The sequence below is a fragment of the Gossypium arboreum genome, chromosome 3 (genome assembly GCF_025698485.1).
Source record: "Gossypium arboreum isolate Shixiya-1 chromosome 3, ASM2569848v2, whole genome shotgun sequence".
Lineage (NCBI taxonomy): Eukaryota > Viridiplantae > Streptophyta > Magnoliopsida > Malvales > Malvaceae > Gossypium > Gossypium arboreum.
The window spans coordinates 137,935,754-137,951,855 of record NC_069072.1 but is presented as its reverse complement, the minus strand read 5'-3'; the positions used below and the strand labels follow the sequence as shown (position 1 = coordinate 137,951,855).

At 33.9% G+C, this 16,102-nt stretch overlaps 1 protein-coding gene across 1 annotated transcript; it reads left to right on the top strand.

The window, feature by feature from the left end:
- Positions 1-220: 220 nt before the first annotated feature.
- Positions 221-7,664, top strand: LOC128290625 (uncharacterized). Its single transcript, XM_053026357.1, has 4 exons — positions 221-276; positions 1,312-1,382; positions 1,947-2,077; positions 5,739-7,664. Exons 1-4 carry the CDS (start codon positions 221-223, stop codon positions 7,662-7,664), a joined length of 2,184 nt encoding a protein of 727 aa, XP_052882317.1.
- The last annotated feature ends 8,438 nt before the right edge of the window (positions 7,665-16,102 follow it).

Below are 16,102 nucleotides of genomic sequence, written 5' to 3'. Positions count from 1 at the left end.
TCTTCCTAACAAGATGCCTATGATGCATGATGAAACATAAAAAAAATAAACAACCTTGGTTAGTAATCACATCAAATATAAGCAAGAAAAACATGGAAAATCTAACAAATTAAGTTACCCGGTCCAATAGACCCGATTCCTTTACCAAGTATAAATGAAAGGTAAGAGTCGTTTCTCCCGTGTACTTATTTTGGTGACTACTAACGGACGGAGGTTCGACATGGCTCTGTTAGGTGGCTCGTATGGTTTACTATATGCGGTTTCAGTTCTAGACAGGTACTTAAATTATTCGTACTATCGTCTACTAAGACTAGTACGGAACTTCGGTCATTGCCCATTACAGGCTTACGAGTTCAATTCGAGGGATTACATTTACTTATGCCTATGCGAAGGGACAAGTTAACTCACGAAAGCATAAGTCATATGTAACCCGAAAGTATTCACTAGCCTGTGCGGAGGGACGAGTTAACTCACGAAGGCATAGCGTTTACTTTCACATAAACGGACGGACCCCGGGTAGAGAGCTCATGTTATGCAAAAATGCAAGTGCACTGTGTGTGGGAAAAAACTCACAAACCTTTACGTTTTATTTTAAAACTAAACCAAAACTAAAACCATAAAAATTTAAAGCTGATAAACAACCAGATAAAACAAGTTAGAAGAATATATACAACACGATGCAAATGCATGATTTTTTGAAAACAGAATTTAAGGATCACGACTAAATATTAATTTGAACAAGGAATTTTTAAAATTTTGACAACAGCGTTTAATTTGACTCGACTCTCAAAAATAGCTCCCCAGTGGAGTCGCCAGCTGTAACGACATAAAAATTTTACTTTGGTCGCTAGTTAAGGCGATTATTTGAAAATTTGAAAACCGACTTGCGATTTTATTAAAAAGGGGAGTCGCCACTGATCTTTTTTTAGGTGTGATCAGACACCTAATAAATCATCTTTTTAGAAAAGGAAATTTATTCTTGAACAAAAATGAAGGACGAATTTAGGACTATGTCAAAATTTAGAGAAAATAGAGTCCGGGAGTCAGTTACGCACGAGGAAGGTATTAGCACCCTCGTGACGCCCAAAATTGGTATCTTATTAAACATGCGCCGTCTTGCTTTTCAAAAATACGAGTTCAATGTAGCATTTAATCGTGATCTGATTGAAGAAAACGAAAAGTTTCAAGTTTTTTTGGTTTTTTTTATTAGAAGGATGTCCCGTTTATTGTAAGAGCCTACGTGATTCACCCAACATAGCGATGAAATCACGGACTTGATTTTGAAATCGGGACATTGCCTTGTTTTTGCAGGGTATGGCCGGTAGAGCAGGTGGTGGCAGAGGCATGGGCGATGGGACGTAGGCGGCGGCTAAAGGGGCTAGGTTTTTTTTTTTTGATTTTTTTTATTTGGGCTGTTTGGGGTTAGTTTGGGCTTAGGTTAATATTGGGTTTAGGGGATGTTAGGTTTAATTGGGTATTGGGTTAGTGTTATGTATTTGGCTTATGGGTTGTTTTGTAAATGGGTCATGGGGCAAAATTGGGCTATAACAAAGTTCACCTTTAACACCATATTCCATAGAAAATTTAGCCCTGTCATAGGTTTTACTCATATTGAGTTTGAGTGTCAAAAAACGTTTTCTTCTAATTCTTCGTTGCTTGAATACTCGAAACAAAGGCACTCTATATTTCATCTATACAAACATAACTTTTTGTAATAAATTAACAATAGTTTTTGATATAATCTTATAATCTTATAAAATGAGACTCGTTAATTCGATTTAACTCAATACATTTTTATTCTGTTTGATAAAACGTAACCTTAAAATAGATTCAAGGCAATGAAAATGTGGGAGTTTATAATGCCGTAGAAAGTGCCTTGGAGTAAAATTGTTTGGGGGAGCCTCTCAATTCCTAGGCATTCCTTTTGTGCTTGGTTAGATGTGCAGAACACATTGCCTACCGAGACTGGGTTACTTGCATGGGGTGTCAAGTTGATTCATTATGTCTTCTTTGTGGAAATGAGAAAGAAACTAGGGATAATATATATACTGGTTGTGTTCACTCTAGACTACTATGGGTGAGTATTTAGAGTGCTTATAATCTATTGGCGGTGCATCATACTTGGCTGGAAATGATTGACTCGGTCTTTCAATATGGGAAGGGAAAGTCATTGATTTCTGCTATAATGAGATTGGTTTTGTATTAACCCACAATTTTCTTAGATGAGCATTATTTAAAATATCCAATTAGTTTGTGATCTAATAACCCTTTTTTTAAAGTCCAACTTTAATGTTGTTTTATAGTTTTATAAAAGAAAGCTTTAAATTTGTCTCTAGAATACAATAAGGTATAAAATAAAAAAAGTAGAATAGTTTACAAAAATTGTAAAAATATGTATGTATTAATTTCTGTGCTTGAGCTTGGCTCAATAATTAAGCTTAGGGTTATATATAGAGGGTAATAACATCATTTCATAATATAAAAATATAAAAAACTCAATAAGGCTCCTGAGTTGTTCAAATCAAGTATTATTAAGCTTGAATTCAACTCGATCAATTGAGCTTGGCTCAATAATTACCAAATTGAGTTTAAATTTTTTTTGAGTCAAGCTCAAGTAGCTTACGAGTACAAATATCTAAGTTACAACCCCACCTTAAACCAAAATAAAATCTAGACTAAAAATCTACACATGCATAAATATACCTAATCGAACTCAATCCTAGAAACTCAATGATCCAAAATTTTAAAGCATATTCTCTAGTTTTGACTACAATTATTATTGAATTATTCTTCTTTTCTTTCCTCTCATTTTCCCTTTCCTCTCTTTTCCCACCTTTTTCTTCTCTATTCCTTCACCTCACGTCCCAAACCCCCTAAAAACCAATAGAAAATAGGTGTAAGCGTAACAAATCTAAACCTAAACTCTACCGGTATGGAGTTTTTAGGTTTAGAGAGGAGATGAAGGGTTGAGATTTGTAATGACCTTTATTACTAGATTTTAATGGATTTTGGAGACAAAGTACTAGACATGTTCATGGGTCAAGCTACTCACTTAGGCCCAAAGGTTCGCCCGAAATTTGGAAGGATTTGGACAAAAATACTAGGCCTAATAAATAGGATTAAGCAAAAAAATTAGAACTATTTAAAATATGGGTTGGGCTTGGGTTTGAACATTCAAAGCCCGAGCTCGGCCCAATTTAAGTTTATAATACTTTATATTTTATTATTTTTATATAATATATAATTTAAAACACATTAAAAAAGTAAACCTATACTAAATATATAATACTACTCTAATATAAATATTAAAATAATGTTAAGATTACTATATAAAAAATTCAATAAGTAAAAAATGTGTATATAATTATTAAATATTAAAATAAAATAAAATAAAATAATGTCAATAAGTTTTGGTTTTTGTTCCGATCTACTGCTACTGGAGTTACTGAGATATCTTTTACAAAGATTGAGTGTAGGGTATAAAATTATGCTTGGGACGTCTTCTATTACATTTTTTTTAGTTATTTTCTTTTATTGTAATTGTTAGTGATTTTGTTGTATCTATATTTTTATGATTCAATGTTGTTGAGGTAAAATGTAAATGATGAAGGTGAGTGACATTCGATAGTGTTCACTGTAGGCTATCATTGAGGTAGTTTAATTATTTACCTTCTTTGGTTTGGCAATTTAATGAAAAAATTTTAGACTTTTAATGTGTTGTTATATTGAAGATAATATGGTTCATATATGAAAACTAATCTTTGGCATTTGACGATCAGTTTAGATACGAGTGAACCAATTTAGCCCTTAAAATGTGGAGATTCGATTGAGATTGTGTTGTTAATTTTATTAAGCATATATTTGATTGATTGTGCTTTAGATGTTTATGTTGAAATATTTTGTATTCACTTAGATTTTATGTTAATAAGCCAAAATTGATATATGCTTGTCTAGGTTTTAGATGAGAGCTTATTGAGAGCACTTTAATATATTCATTGAGGAATTGTTTTTGTAAGAGAGTGCAAACTATTTTTGTAAATGTTGTTGGGTGTTTACTTCCCAAGTTTTTAGTGAGATTTTGAAGATGAGTGTTCTAGTCTTTTGGTATAAAGGTGAGATCTCAATACTTGGGGAGTGATAGAGTATGAATTATTTGTTGTATTTGTGATTAAATATAGTGAAATTACCCATTGACCTAGACTCCACAGACATAAAGAAAATTGAACTACGTAAATAAACCTTAGTGTTGCTAAATGACTTTGAAAATAAAGAAAATTAAAAATATGGTTCGTAACTACTTTTATTTTCAGTGCTTTCACTATACCTTTTTTCATTCCTCTTTTCACTTTAAACTTATGTTATTCGAATGTAGATATGAACGATAAATATGAGTACGAGTTTAACATAATAACATATTCATACCCCTATATGCCAGATAAATATTTCATGTAAAATGAAAGAGTCGAAGCAATATGGCTCGAAACAGAAGATTTAGGGTCAATGCTTGATTTTCTTAATGTTGCATGTTTTTGAAATCTAGTGAAGGCTAAAAGCAAAGATTGTTTAGACAATTAAGAGAGCAAAGTTATGTTATTAACAGTCATGAGCACAGCTTCATTGCCATGAAAGTATTATTGAACGTACAAACTTTGCAACCCCAAGCCTTTCCTTAACCTTGGCCCAAATTTAAAAAGAAAAGTTTGGATTTAAAACAGTTGCTTAAGAGGTTTACTCATTGTTGCATATGTTCTCTAGCTTTGTTCACCAATTGGTGAGTTGATGGGCAAATTTGGTTAACATTGCTAAGGAATTTAAGTTACTTTATCTCATCTTCAATATATATGTTCAAATTAAAGCTCTTGTCTCACACCTAGACGTGATTTAAACTCCGTCATCCTCTTCTCAATCCTCTAATATTATATTGGTAAAAAAAATATTTTTGATAAAATACACTCACCCAAACAAAGTATCAAGCCTTATTGAATTATAAAAACATTTAAAAGAAATCCACTCACTCAAGCAAAGTATTAAGGTAGTATAAAGAAACTCGTTAAAGGAAATATTCTAAAGATAGATTTGGGGGTTTTTCTTTTTAGATATTCGCTATACTTTTGTTTTTAACTTTCTTAGGGAATCTTAACATATGTTTAAAATTCATAATAAATTTTATGAAATTATCAACAATGTATAAAGAGAATTAAATAAAATATTTTAATTTGTTGAATAAAATATTTTATTTATACTTTTATTTTTATGAAACACATAAAATTACAAATCAATATTGAGCAACCAACACAACTAAATTTGTGACATGTACTTTCTTAGCACAAAACAACAAAATCCATGTAATAAATAATATATAAACATCAAAATACTTGTAATATTATAGAAAATGCCCTCATAATTTTACAATAAAGGTTTGTCTTGTACTTTACTAATCTTTAACTTTATTATTAAGAAAAGAAAATTTATATGAAAAGTTAAGAAATATAAACAAATAAAAGAAACCAACTAAAGTAAGGTACGAAAGCAAAGACAGAATAAAAGCAATATACTAGGATAGTTTTGGAGTCTCTTTCTTTCAAATTAGTACTTCACTTCAAAAATTGAGTTTCAGTTTTTTTTCTTTCTTGCTACGTCGACGGAAAAAAACCAAAGGGGAAGGAGAAATGGAGGAGCCACTGAATTATGGTCACCAACATCCCTTGCTTCTTTTGAATGAAGATCACTGATTGTAGTATCGCTCAAGGTGTGGCGAGAAGGTGTCAACTCCATGTTTTCGCTGTGCCCAGGATTGTGGGTTTTACCTTCACAAAGCATGTGCTGAGGCACCTTTGGAGCTTAATCACCCTTTTCATCACGACCATCCTCTTGTTCTTATGGAAAACCCACCTTATAATTCACTTGGAATATGCTTTTGCGATTTCTGTGGTGAAACATGTGAGAAATTCATTTATCACTGTTCTTGCGGATTGGACTTTCATATTAAATGTGCTTTGTTTACATTTAATATTGTTGAGAATAATTTGAAAGCGCTTGATCATGTTACTCTCCGTGATCCATTGATTTCTACTGAAAATGGTGATGACAAACTTGAAGATGTTGCTAAGTGCTTTGGATGTTGGGAACCATTAGCAAAGTATACACACTTTTCTCCTGACTGTGGATTTAATTTACATGAGAAATGCGCAAAGCTTCCTTTCAAACTAAATCGTGTGTGGCATCGCAAGCATCCTCTTGTTCTACAATTTAATAGCGAACGGCTCTCTTGCAAGATATGCAAAGTAACAGAGCAAAGAGGATTTGTTTATGGTTGCTCTCTTTGTAAGTTTGTTGTTCACACTGAATGTGTGTCGGCATCTTTTGATTTTGCTGTTAAAGAAAAAAGCCATGAACATCCATTCAATTTGTTTCGAAGACCATCATCATTCATTTGTGATGCATGTGGTACTGAAGGAATCTATGTTGCCTACATATGTTGTACATGCAACATTATGGTCCATAAAAAGTGCACTTCATTGCCACGCATCATCAAAAGCAAGTGGCATGATTATCGCCTTTTTCACAAATATCTCCTTCCGGATGAATTTGGAAGTTCAGACTGCATCATTTGTCATGATGAAGTAGATCCAGAGCATGGTAGTTATTGTTGTTCACATTGCAATATTACATTCCATGTGCATTGTGTGACAGAGGACAAAAATTCATATTCAATAGTTACACTAGAAAATGAAGATGAGATGCCCAATGAAAGTTCCATCAGTGTTATTGAGTGGAACGATGCTGGAGAAGCTAAAAAAGTAAAGCATTTCAAGCATATGCATAATCTAATGTTAGGTCCCTTTGTTGGAGGATATGAAAATAATTGCGATGGGTGTATGTTGCCAATCTCGGATCCATTTTACTATTGTTCAGAATGTGGTTTTTTTCTTCACAAAGCATGTGCCGAGTTACTTAAGATGAAGAATGTTTGGCATCATCTTTGCCAAGAGCCTCTCACCCTTATTTCAGACAAGGTTTTTAAGTGTGGAGAATGTAGTGAAGTATCTAATGCCTTTGCTTATGAATGTTGTGGATGTGAGAATAAAATATGTCTCCGATGTGTGGTTGCTTTTACTCCTGGTGCTCAAACATGTTTGAAACATGAACACCCCCTCTTTTTCTACAGAGACCAGGAGCGGAAATGCAATGCTTGTGGTAAGGCTACATGGAATGCATTTTGTTGTAAGGATTGCAATTTTGTGCTACATGCTGGATGTTTTTCACTTCCAATTACAGCTCGTCACAAATGTGATGAGCATCTTCTTTTACTCACTGATCATGATGATAACAATTATTCAAAAAGTCATCATTGTGATATCTGTGAAGAAAGTCGAGATCCAAATCGTCGGTTTTATCATTGTGCAACATGCGATACTTCGGCTCATGCTAGTTGTGTTCTTGGAAACTATCCATTCCTCAAACTCGGGAGCATAATCTATGAAGAAACATGTCATCCACACCCACTCACCATTGTGAAGAAGAAGTATTACTACCCTGATTGTGATGAATGCAGTAACCCTTGTGAAGATGTGGCTCTTGAATGCTCTAAGTCGGAGTGCAAATATATTGTCCATTGGGATTGTGTAGCACCTGATTCTTTATGGTTTGAATGGTCCATATAGTAATTTTAGATGTAATCATATTTGAAACCTACCACTTCATTTGCAAGAAAACTCAAGAGTGGAACATAGGGTTTGATCTTTATCTTGTTACTTGTGATGTTAGTTGTTGTTGTCATTATAATTTGGTTTATCCGACTTTTTAAGTTTTAAATAAATATCATGTAATAATCTAGAGTTGAAACTTGTGTGGGTTGTTTTGGTGTTTGATTGTTGATTTTAAATTTTCTTGTAATTTGGGAGTGTGATTGTACTTACAATAATAAAGCTGTTGTCGAATGCTTCTCTTTGTTTCTTTATATAAGTTTACTTGAAAATACAACTTTTTTATGAAATTATTTCTCTTTTGCTGCACATTCAAATTAGGTTTAGCATTTGATAAACTAAAATTACTACAGTTCCAAATAAAATTGAAAGATTAGTTTATTTATGTAACACCCGATTCCCGTAACCTACACCAGGGCAGAGTACAAGGCATTACCAAACTTAATCTCATGCATACTAACTATCTCGAGTCACCAAGACTTTGTCCCAATTAAAAACTTTTTCAATTTCTATTTTAAACTTCTTATTATGGGCCTACGAGCCCCAAATCGACCATTAAAATTTATTTGGGACCATGCCGGGTCATTAAACCAACTATAAAAATTTTGCCTTTAAAACAGGGAACACGCTCGTGCTAGTAGCCTGTGTGGCTCACACGGCCTAAGTACCTAGGGACATGCCCGTGTCCTTTACCCGTGTGGAATTTATTTCTAATTTACACCTACAGGGGTTTTCACACAGCCTGGCACATTCCCGTGTGCCTGACCCTTGTCCATCACACGGCTATGACATGCCCGTGTCCTAGCCCGTGTGCAAAAACCTGGACATTTTGTTTCTGACGTCAGCAGCTCCAGAATGTCACACGGCCAAGGTACACGCCCGTGTGCTAGGCCGTGTCCTTCACACGGCTGAAACACATGGCCGTGTCTCTACTCGTGTGTTTACTACCATGCATACTGACTTGTAAATTTCACGTGCAGGGGACACACAGCTGAACAACACGCCCATGGGGTTGGTCGTGTGTCACACACGGCCTAGACACACGCCCGTGTGTCTACCCATGTGGACAATATAAGGCTATTTACCAAGCCTCATTGCCACCTTTACATACTTAGTTTCATACAAATACTAAACAATACCAAAATAAACACAATTCATATAGCCCATTCAACCATATTAGTACTTATTCAACCATGGAAATGTATCTTTTATAAACTGAAAATGAATGTTAGCCATTATTCAAAGCTTAGTACAAAATGAAAGATTTCCAACTCGAGTCATTACATTTGGCCAACTCTCAAAGACACAAAATAATAAAGTCTAATCCCTATACATGCCATATTCAAAAATATAAATCCAACTATACTGAATGCTTCGGTTGATAGTGTGATTGATATCTCTGACTTCCGGTGATCCTTGAGCTAGTTAGGCGGCACTGTAAGGAAATGGAAAGGAAAAGGGAGTAAGCATAAAAGCTTAGTAAGTTGCATATAAGTAATATACAACAACAATATATCAACAATCACCATGCTCATAATACCAAAGTAGGCATAAGTATAACTTACTCATTACCGTCCGTACAAATCACAAACCATATATATAGAGCTCATATCTCATACATACCAATTAGGTACCTGTATCGCTCACAACACGGTATTATACTTTCCTTATTAACTCAAAATCATAACTTTTACCGTTGAACCATTCGGAATATTACCGGATATTCCATAAGCCTCAACCATGGGATAAGTTGCCGAAGCCATGTCCCAGACATGGTCTTACTCTAGCTATCATCATCGAGGCTGATGCTATATCCTAGACATGGTTTTACACTAGCTTTCGCATATCCGTGCCGCTGCCATGTCCCAAACATGGTCTTACACTGACACATCTTGTAGCCGATGCATATCCCAGACATGTCTTACACTATCTTACGTCTCGAGGCCGATACATGTCCCAGATATATCTTACACTAGCACTCATCTTGATTCATGTCCCAGACATGTCTTACACTAGCACTCGTCTTAATGCCGATGCCATGTCCTAGACATGGTCTTACATTGGCTCTCATAATGTGGCCGATGAATGTCCCAGACATGTCTTACACTAGCTCACTTACATGATCTAAATGTTACGGCATGAATATCCGGTTTACTTCCTAAGGCCTCAACGGGAATTCTACTATCTCATTGATCATTACACATTCTCAAGTTCACAATCAAACAATTCATATCATATCTAATTCAATGACAATTCAAACATATATAGCAGCTATAACGACCCGAATTTTAATGTTATCAGAAAAATGTATTTTCGGGTCTCCGTTTCTGAAAAATGGATTAGAAAATATTTATTAAAAATAACTACGAATTTAATTGAGTAGTTAACTAGGCTTTAATTAAGTGAATTTAGCTTAATTAAGAGAAAGTACGAAAAATGACTAAATTGAATAAAGGATGAAAGTTGAATTGTAGATTAATAGAAAATAAAAAGGACCAAATAGGCAATTATGCCTATCTCATTAGATGAGGCGGCATAGCATGATAAAATCCTAGATTTTTTTTAGATTATATTATTATTTTACTGTAAATTATGTTAATTATATTATAATATTATTTTGACAATTGCATGGTAAATAAAATAAATAAAAGAAAGACAAGAGTATGAAAATGATTTGATATAAGTGTATAAATAAAAATATACGCATTTGTAATACAAGTATTTGGTAATAAATAGATATTTATTTATATATTAAATTATTGTTATAATTATTAATTATTATTAATATTATATTATATTATGAAATAAATTAAAATAGTGACAAATGTGTAGTAATTAAAAATACATGTGTAATAAATTGAATACATACATTTGTAATATGTATATTTAATTATTAGTAGATATTTATTGTAACAACGTAAAATTTCACGTTGGTCGCTAATTGAGGCGATTATTTGAAAATGAAATTTCGGTTTTAAAAAGAAAAGGAGTCGCCACTGATCTTTTTTCTTTGTGTGATCGGACACCTAATAAATCCTCTTTTTTTTTGAAAAAGAAAATTTATTTTTGAGCAAAAATGAAGGCCGAATTTGGGTCTATGCGAAGATTCAGAGAAAAATAGGTTACACGAGGAAGGTATTAGCACCCTCGCGACGCTCAAAATTGGTATCTTGTTAAACACACGTTGTCTTAATTCTCAAAAATACAAGTTCAATTTAATATTTAATCGCGATCCGATTGGAATCCGAGAATTTGAATTTTTTGGTTTTTTAGAAGGACGTATCGTTTTTAACACGAGCCGATGATATTCACCCAACATAGCGATGAAATCAGCGACTTAGTGTTGAAATCGATATGTTGCCTTATTTATTGAAATTAATTAAAACATGAAAAATAATAATATCATTTGCAATAGGAATTTGTAAATAATGCAAACGATGATACAATTAACTATTAAAATAAAAATAACAATAATATTCACGATAAAAGAAAAAATGTTCTAATATTATAATAAAAGAAATAATATATTTGTAATAATAGTAGAAAATACTAATATGAACATGAAAATACACATGTATATATATATTAATAATGATGATATTGATAATAGTACTAGTAATAATAATGAAATACAAAAAGCAAATATAATATAATAATAATATTAAAATAATGTAATTAAAATAATACTATATATAAATATATATATATACATACATAATAAAAACATACATTAATAATAATAATAATAATAATAATAATAATAGTAATAATATGTATTAAATGGTAAAACAATAATAGTAATAATATGTATTAAATGGTAAAACAATAATAGTAACAATAATAGTAATAGTAAAAGGAATAATAATAGTAACAATAAGAGCGTTAATAATAGTAATAATATAAATAATAATATATATGTATGAAAAATAATAATAATAGAAGTAGTAATAATAATGGTATTAGAATAAAATAAATATAAATACAAGTATAATAATAATAGTAATAATATAATAAAACAACAAAAGTAATGAAAAGGACGAAATTGAATCTAAAAACAAAGTTTTGGGGTAGATTTAAAAAGAAATAAAGGAGAATGTGACTGATTTAAACACGCGAACAACCAGGAGGGCCTAAAGGAGAAAATAACCCGGCCCTCCTAAATGACACCGTTCAAATAGGGCCCAAATTGAACTTCCAATAGATTTCGGGGTCAAAATTAAAAAGAATCAAAACTCAATTGCATAATTATAAAAAAAAAAAAGCGGAAGGGCTAAACGCGCAAATAGCCCTTCCGTAAAAAAACACACGGATCCTTGGCTAGGGCGGGTAGGTCGAATCGGGTCGGCCTCTCCAAAACGATGTCGTTTTGGCGTCTGGGGAGGCCAGTGAAAACGACGCCGTTTTATCACTGTATATAAGCCACTTTTCACCCCAAAAAATCACTTTTCAGGGTTTTTAGAAAAAAAAAAAGGTGGGCTCTCCTTCATGTTCTCTCTGGCCAATGCCAGAATCTGGCGAGGAGACACCGTGACATCGCCGTCGGCCGCCATCGTCGGCCACCGTGGAATTCCAAAAGGTACTTTTTCTTCCTTTTTATTTTTTTATATGTTTTTAATATATATATATATATGTGAGAAAATGGACTCGAATACAAAACGAAAATAAAGTTAAGATCACCTTAGGTTTTGGTACTTTCGGTTCTCCGATTTCGGATATTGGGTTTGATTTGATGCTATTCTCTTACTTTGATATTGTTGGAATTGCTATTTTTGCTCTTAAAAAAAATCGAATGCTTCTTTTTATTTATCCAAAAGTTGTCGAATGTTACAATGGTTTTAGATTTGGCTTTTTATAGCCATTTACAACTTGTTTCATATTTTTATTTACTGTCTCCTTCTTTTTGCAGGTGCAAGTGGTGACAGTGACCTAGGTGGTGGAGCAGGTGGCGGTGGGTGGTGTCAGAAGAGGGCAGCGGCTATGTAACGCCCCAAAAATTGGGCCTAGAAGAGTTGGGCTTTGAGTCTGGGATTCGGATAGAAGAAAACCTGAATATTGAGAAGTTTTAAATATTACTAGTGTTTAAAAATATATATATATATATATATTGATAAAATATTTATGTTATTACTAATATTTTAATTTTTATGAAAATTATTATCATTATAATTATTAGATACAAATATATTTATAAAATTATTATTGTTAGTGTTTAAATTAACATATTATTAGAAAATTTTACAAGATCTATTTTTATTGATTTATGGAAATTATAATTATTATTATTAGGAAAAATATATATATATTATCGTATTTGAAATTTTCATTATTATGGTTATTATTATTATTTTAGTTTTTAAATAAAATATGAATGGCTTATAGTATGGGAAAAAGTCTAGGCTCGGCCCATAGCTTTAGCGAAATTTTCAAATTTTGCCTCTTAAAAGAATCTAGGCAGTAGGCCTTATTAATAACTTGGGCTGAGTTTTAGCATAAAGAAGCACCTGGCCTAGTGGCTAAGCACGCTAGGAGGCCGTGGGAAGTGCCTGGGTTCAAGGCACGGCGTGCGCAATTTGTGTGTTTTTTTTTAATAGAGCTTATGGCACAGTGGCAGCAGCGCGTTAAAGGGACTGAGAAGGCACGAGTTCGAATCCAGTCTTGGCGTTATTTTGGTTTGTTTTAAGCGGACCAAGACTTCAGCAGTAAGGTTTATAATTAACTGTGACCGTATATAAGTAAAAAGAGAAGCATGGTGCAGTGGCCAGCAGCACGGGCGAAGGTACAAGGGCAGACGGAGGTCTGGGGTTTGAGCCTCACCTCGCGCACGGAAGGCTGCTCACGTGGGGGAGAGTGAGTTTGACCGAAACTCTCCTAGCCATGGTTTGAGTCGGTCAAGCGGTGGACTACAAGGATTTAAAATTGGTGGGGGCTGAAATTTAGGAGAAAAGTGTGGAATTTAAATTTGGGAAGGAATTTATGTCGAAATAAGATTTATGGCAAAGTACCAATTCGGCTATAGGCAATTAAATGCCGAAAAAACTCTTAAAATTTTGGTGTTAGTCTTAGGTATTTTTAAGTAACTAATAGATTTAGGTTAGGGCCATTCATATCTACGGTTATTTTTGAGATCGACCTTCATTGTTTCTCCTCTCTTCTCCCCTCTCTTGCATTCATATTTTCTTTTCTCCATAGCCGAACCCATACTCCTTTCTTTCTATCTTTTCCCTTATTTTCCTTTCTTCATTATTTCTCAAAAAGCTGAATCTTGCTATAGCCGAATCTCTATCCTTTTCCCTTTTTCTTTCAAAAGCCGAAAACCTTCATATCTGGGGTGTAGGAAGCCGAATCATTGGCTACTTGAACCTGTCTCTTCTGACTATGGTAGATCGGGATTAGAATCATAGATAAGAGCACTCTCTTGGGTAGAACAACGATTGGTAAGTATTCGAATCACTTGTGTTAGTTATTCATGGTTTAAGATAAAAGTCGAAACCCCTTAAGGGTGGCTAATGTTTGGACTAAGGGTGTTGGTGCTTTTTTTTCTTTTTCATTGTATAAGCATTAGCGTGGACAAGGAGGCGTGCAGTGAAGGGTGTGAAGACTGATTCGGATTGGATCTCTAGATCTAATCCATATTTCGGCAAAAAGGTAAGAACTCTAGGGTAAGGGATGTTGGCTGAATTTGGTAAGGGGGAAATAGTACGTAGTTTGTTTTCGGCATGTAGACTGACGTTTAGTAACTTGATTGTAGGCAACTCGTGAGTGGATCACGCCAGCGTACCGTTACAAATCAGGTGTGTAAACGACACCCACTCATAGACTAGATCGGTAAAAGTAAAAGCGAAAAAGCATTTATGAACTTCTGACGTCGCGTAGCTTGTGAGTGGTTTGGTTGTTAATTTTGATAATCGCAAGCAGTATGATTGCAGAGTGCGTAATTCGTGCACTTCGATATATTTGGGCTTAATGGGTAGAAAATAGGTTAGTGGGCCAACGGGCCCGATTCGTAAAAACTTCGGTAAGTGCTTACATTAATGTGTTAATGGTTAGAATATGTATGTAAACTCTAGAATAGTAAATTTTATTAAACTACCCTAAGTATGAAAATTACCGTTTTACCCTAGGTGCTAAATGACCGTTATACCCCTAGGGTTAATTTTGGTGAAATACATGATATTCGATTACATTTGTTATATGCCATGACATGTATATCATTGCATGGGGTTGGGTTTCATTATGGAGGAAGAACCTGCTCGTAGTGTGCCACATATTACGATATAAGCGACTTTGCTGCGGATTATAGTTAGTGCCGCAATCGGTGCTAACACTGTAAGTGTAGGGATGGCGTGGGTGATTTATTCCCCACAGGAAGTGTAGGGATGGATGGAGGCAAATGCAGGGTTGGATGGGGTTATCATCCATTAATCATATGAGACTATTTTATTATGGGCCAACTGTATTAAAATGGGCCCAACTGTGTTGATATGGGCAAGGCCCAATATATCTCGACTTGTAATAGGGCTACGGCCCAGATTAATACTGATATGGGCTAGGCCCAGTATACTCTGTTACTGTAAGGGGTTATGGCCCAGATTAATACTGATATGGGCTAAGGCCCAGTTAACACTGATTTCTAAATAGGGCTTAGGCCCAGTAAAGCTTGAACTGATTTGGGCTCTGGTTGGGATACTTTACACACTGAGTTTTCCAAACTCACCCCCCTTTTCCCCATCTTTGTAGGTGAGCCTTAGATCGATGGACTTGGAGCTGGGCGGGATTCAGAGTGGCCACGAATATTAAGTTTCTGTTTTCTTTAAAATAAGTTTCGCATTTATTATTTTGATTATTTTCTGGTTTAAGTTGTAATAAGGCCGCTCTTTTTATTATTTTTAATATTTTGGGTTATTAAATTGGTTAGCTCTAGGGCGCGTTTTATAAAAGTTACTTATTTTCAAAATATCACGATTACCGAGCAAAGCTTTCGCAACGTAAATGTTTTCAAAGGAAATAAATATTTTAAATAGACTTAAACTTAATTTGTTGTTTGTGGACAAGCAATATGCTTTAAGTGTGGCAATGGATGTGTGCATGTCTAGGATTGGATCCATGAAGAGCTTGGTACTTAAGCAGTCCAATAGACTCACCACCTCTTTTCTGGTTTCCTACCTGGTGCACAGCTTCCATTCACTTTAAGCCATAACAAAGAAGGTTTGATTTCTCGATACTTAACTGTTTTTAAAATAACATGTTTCTGCCACTACAAAGGTTTATAAGTTTTCAAAGTTTCCCATAAGATTTTACAAGGTTGTTAACAATGCTTTGATTATTACAATGAATCACATTTTGGAAAAAAAATAAGGCTAAGGTTTTATTCAAGTTTAAACGGTAAAAGTTTCTAA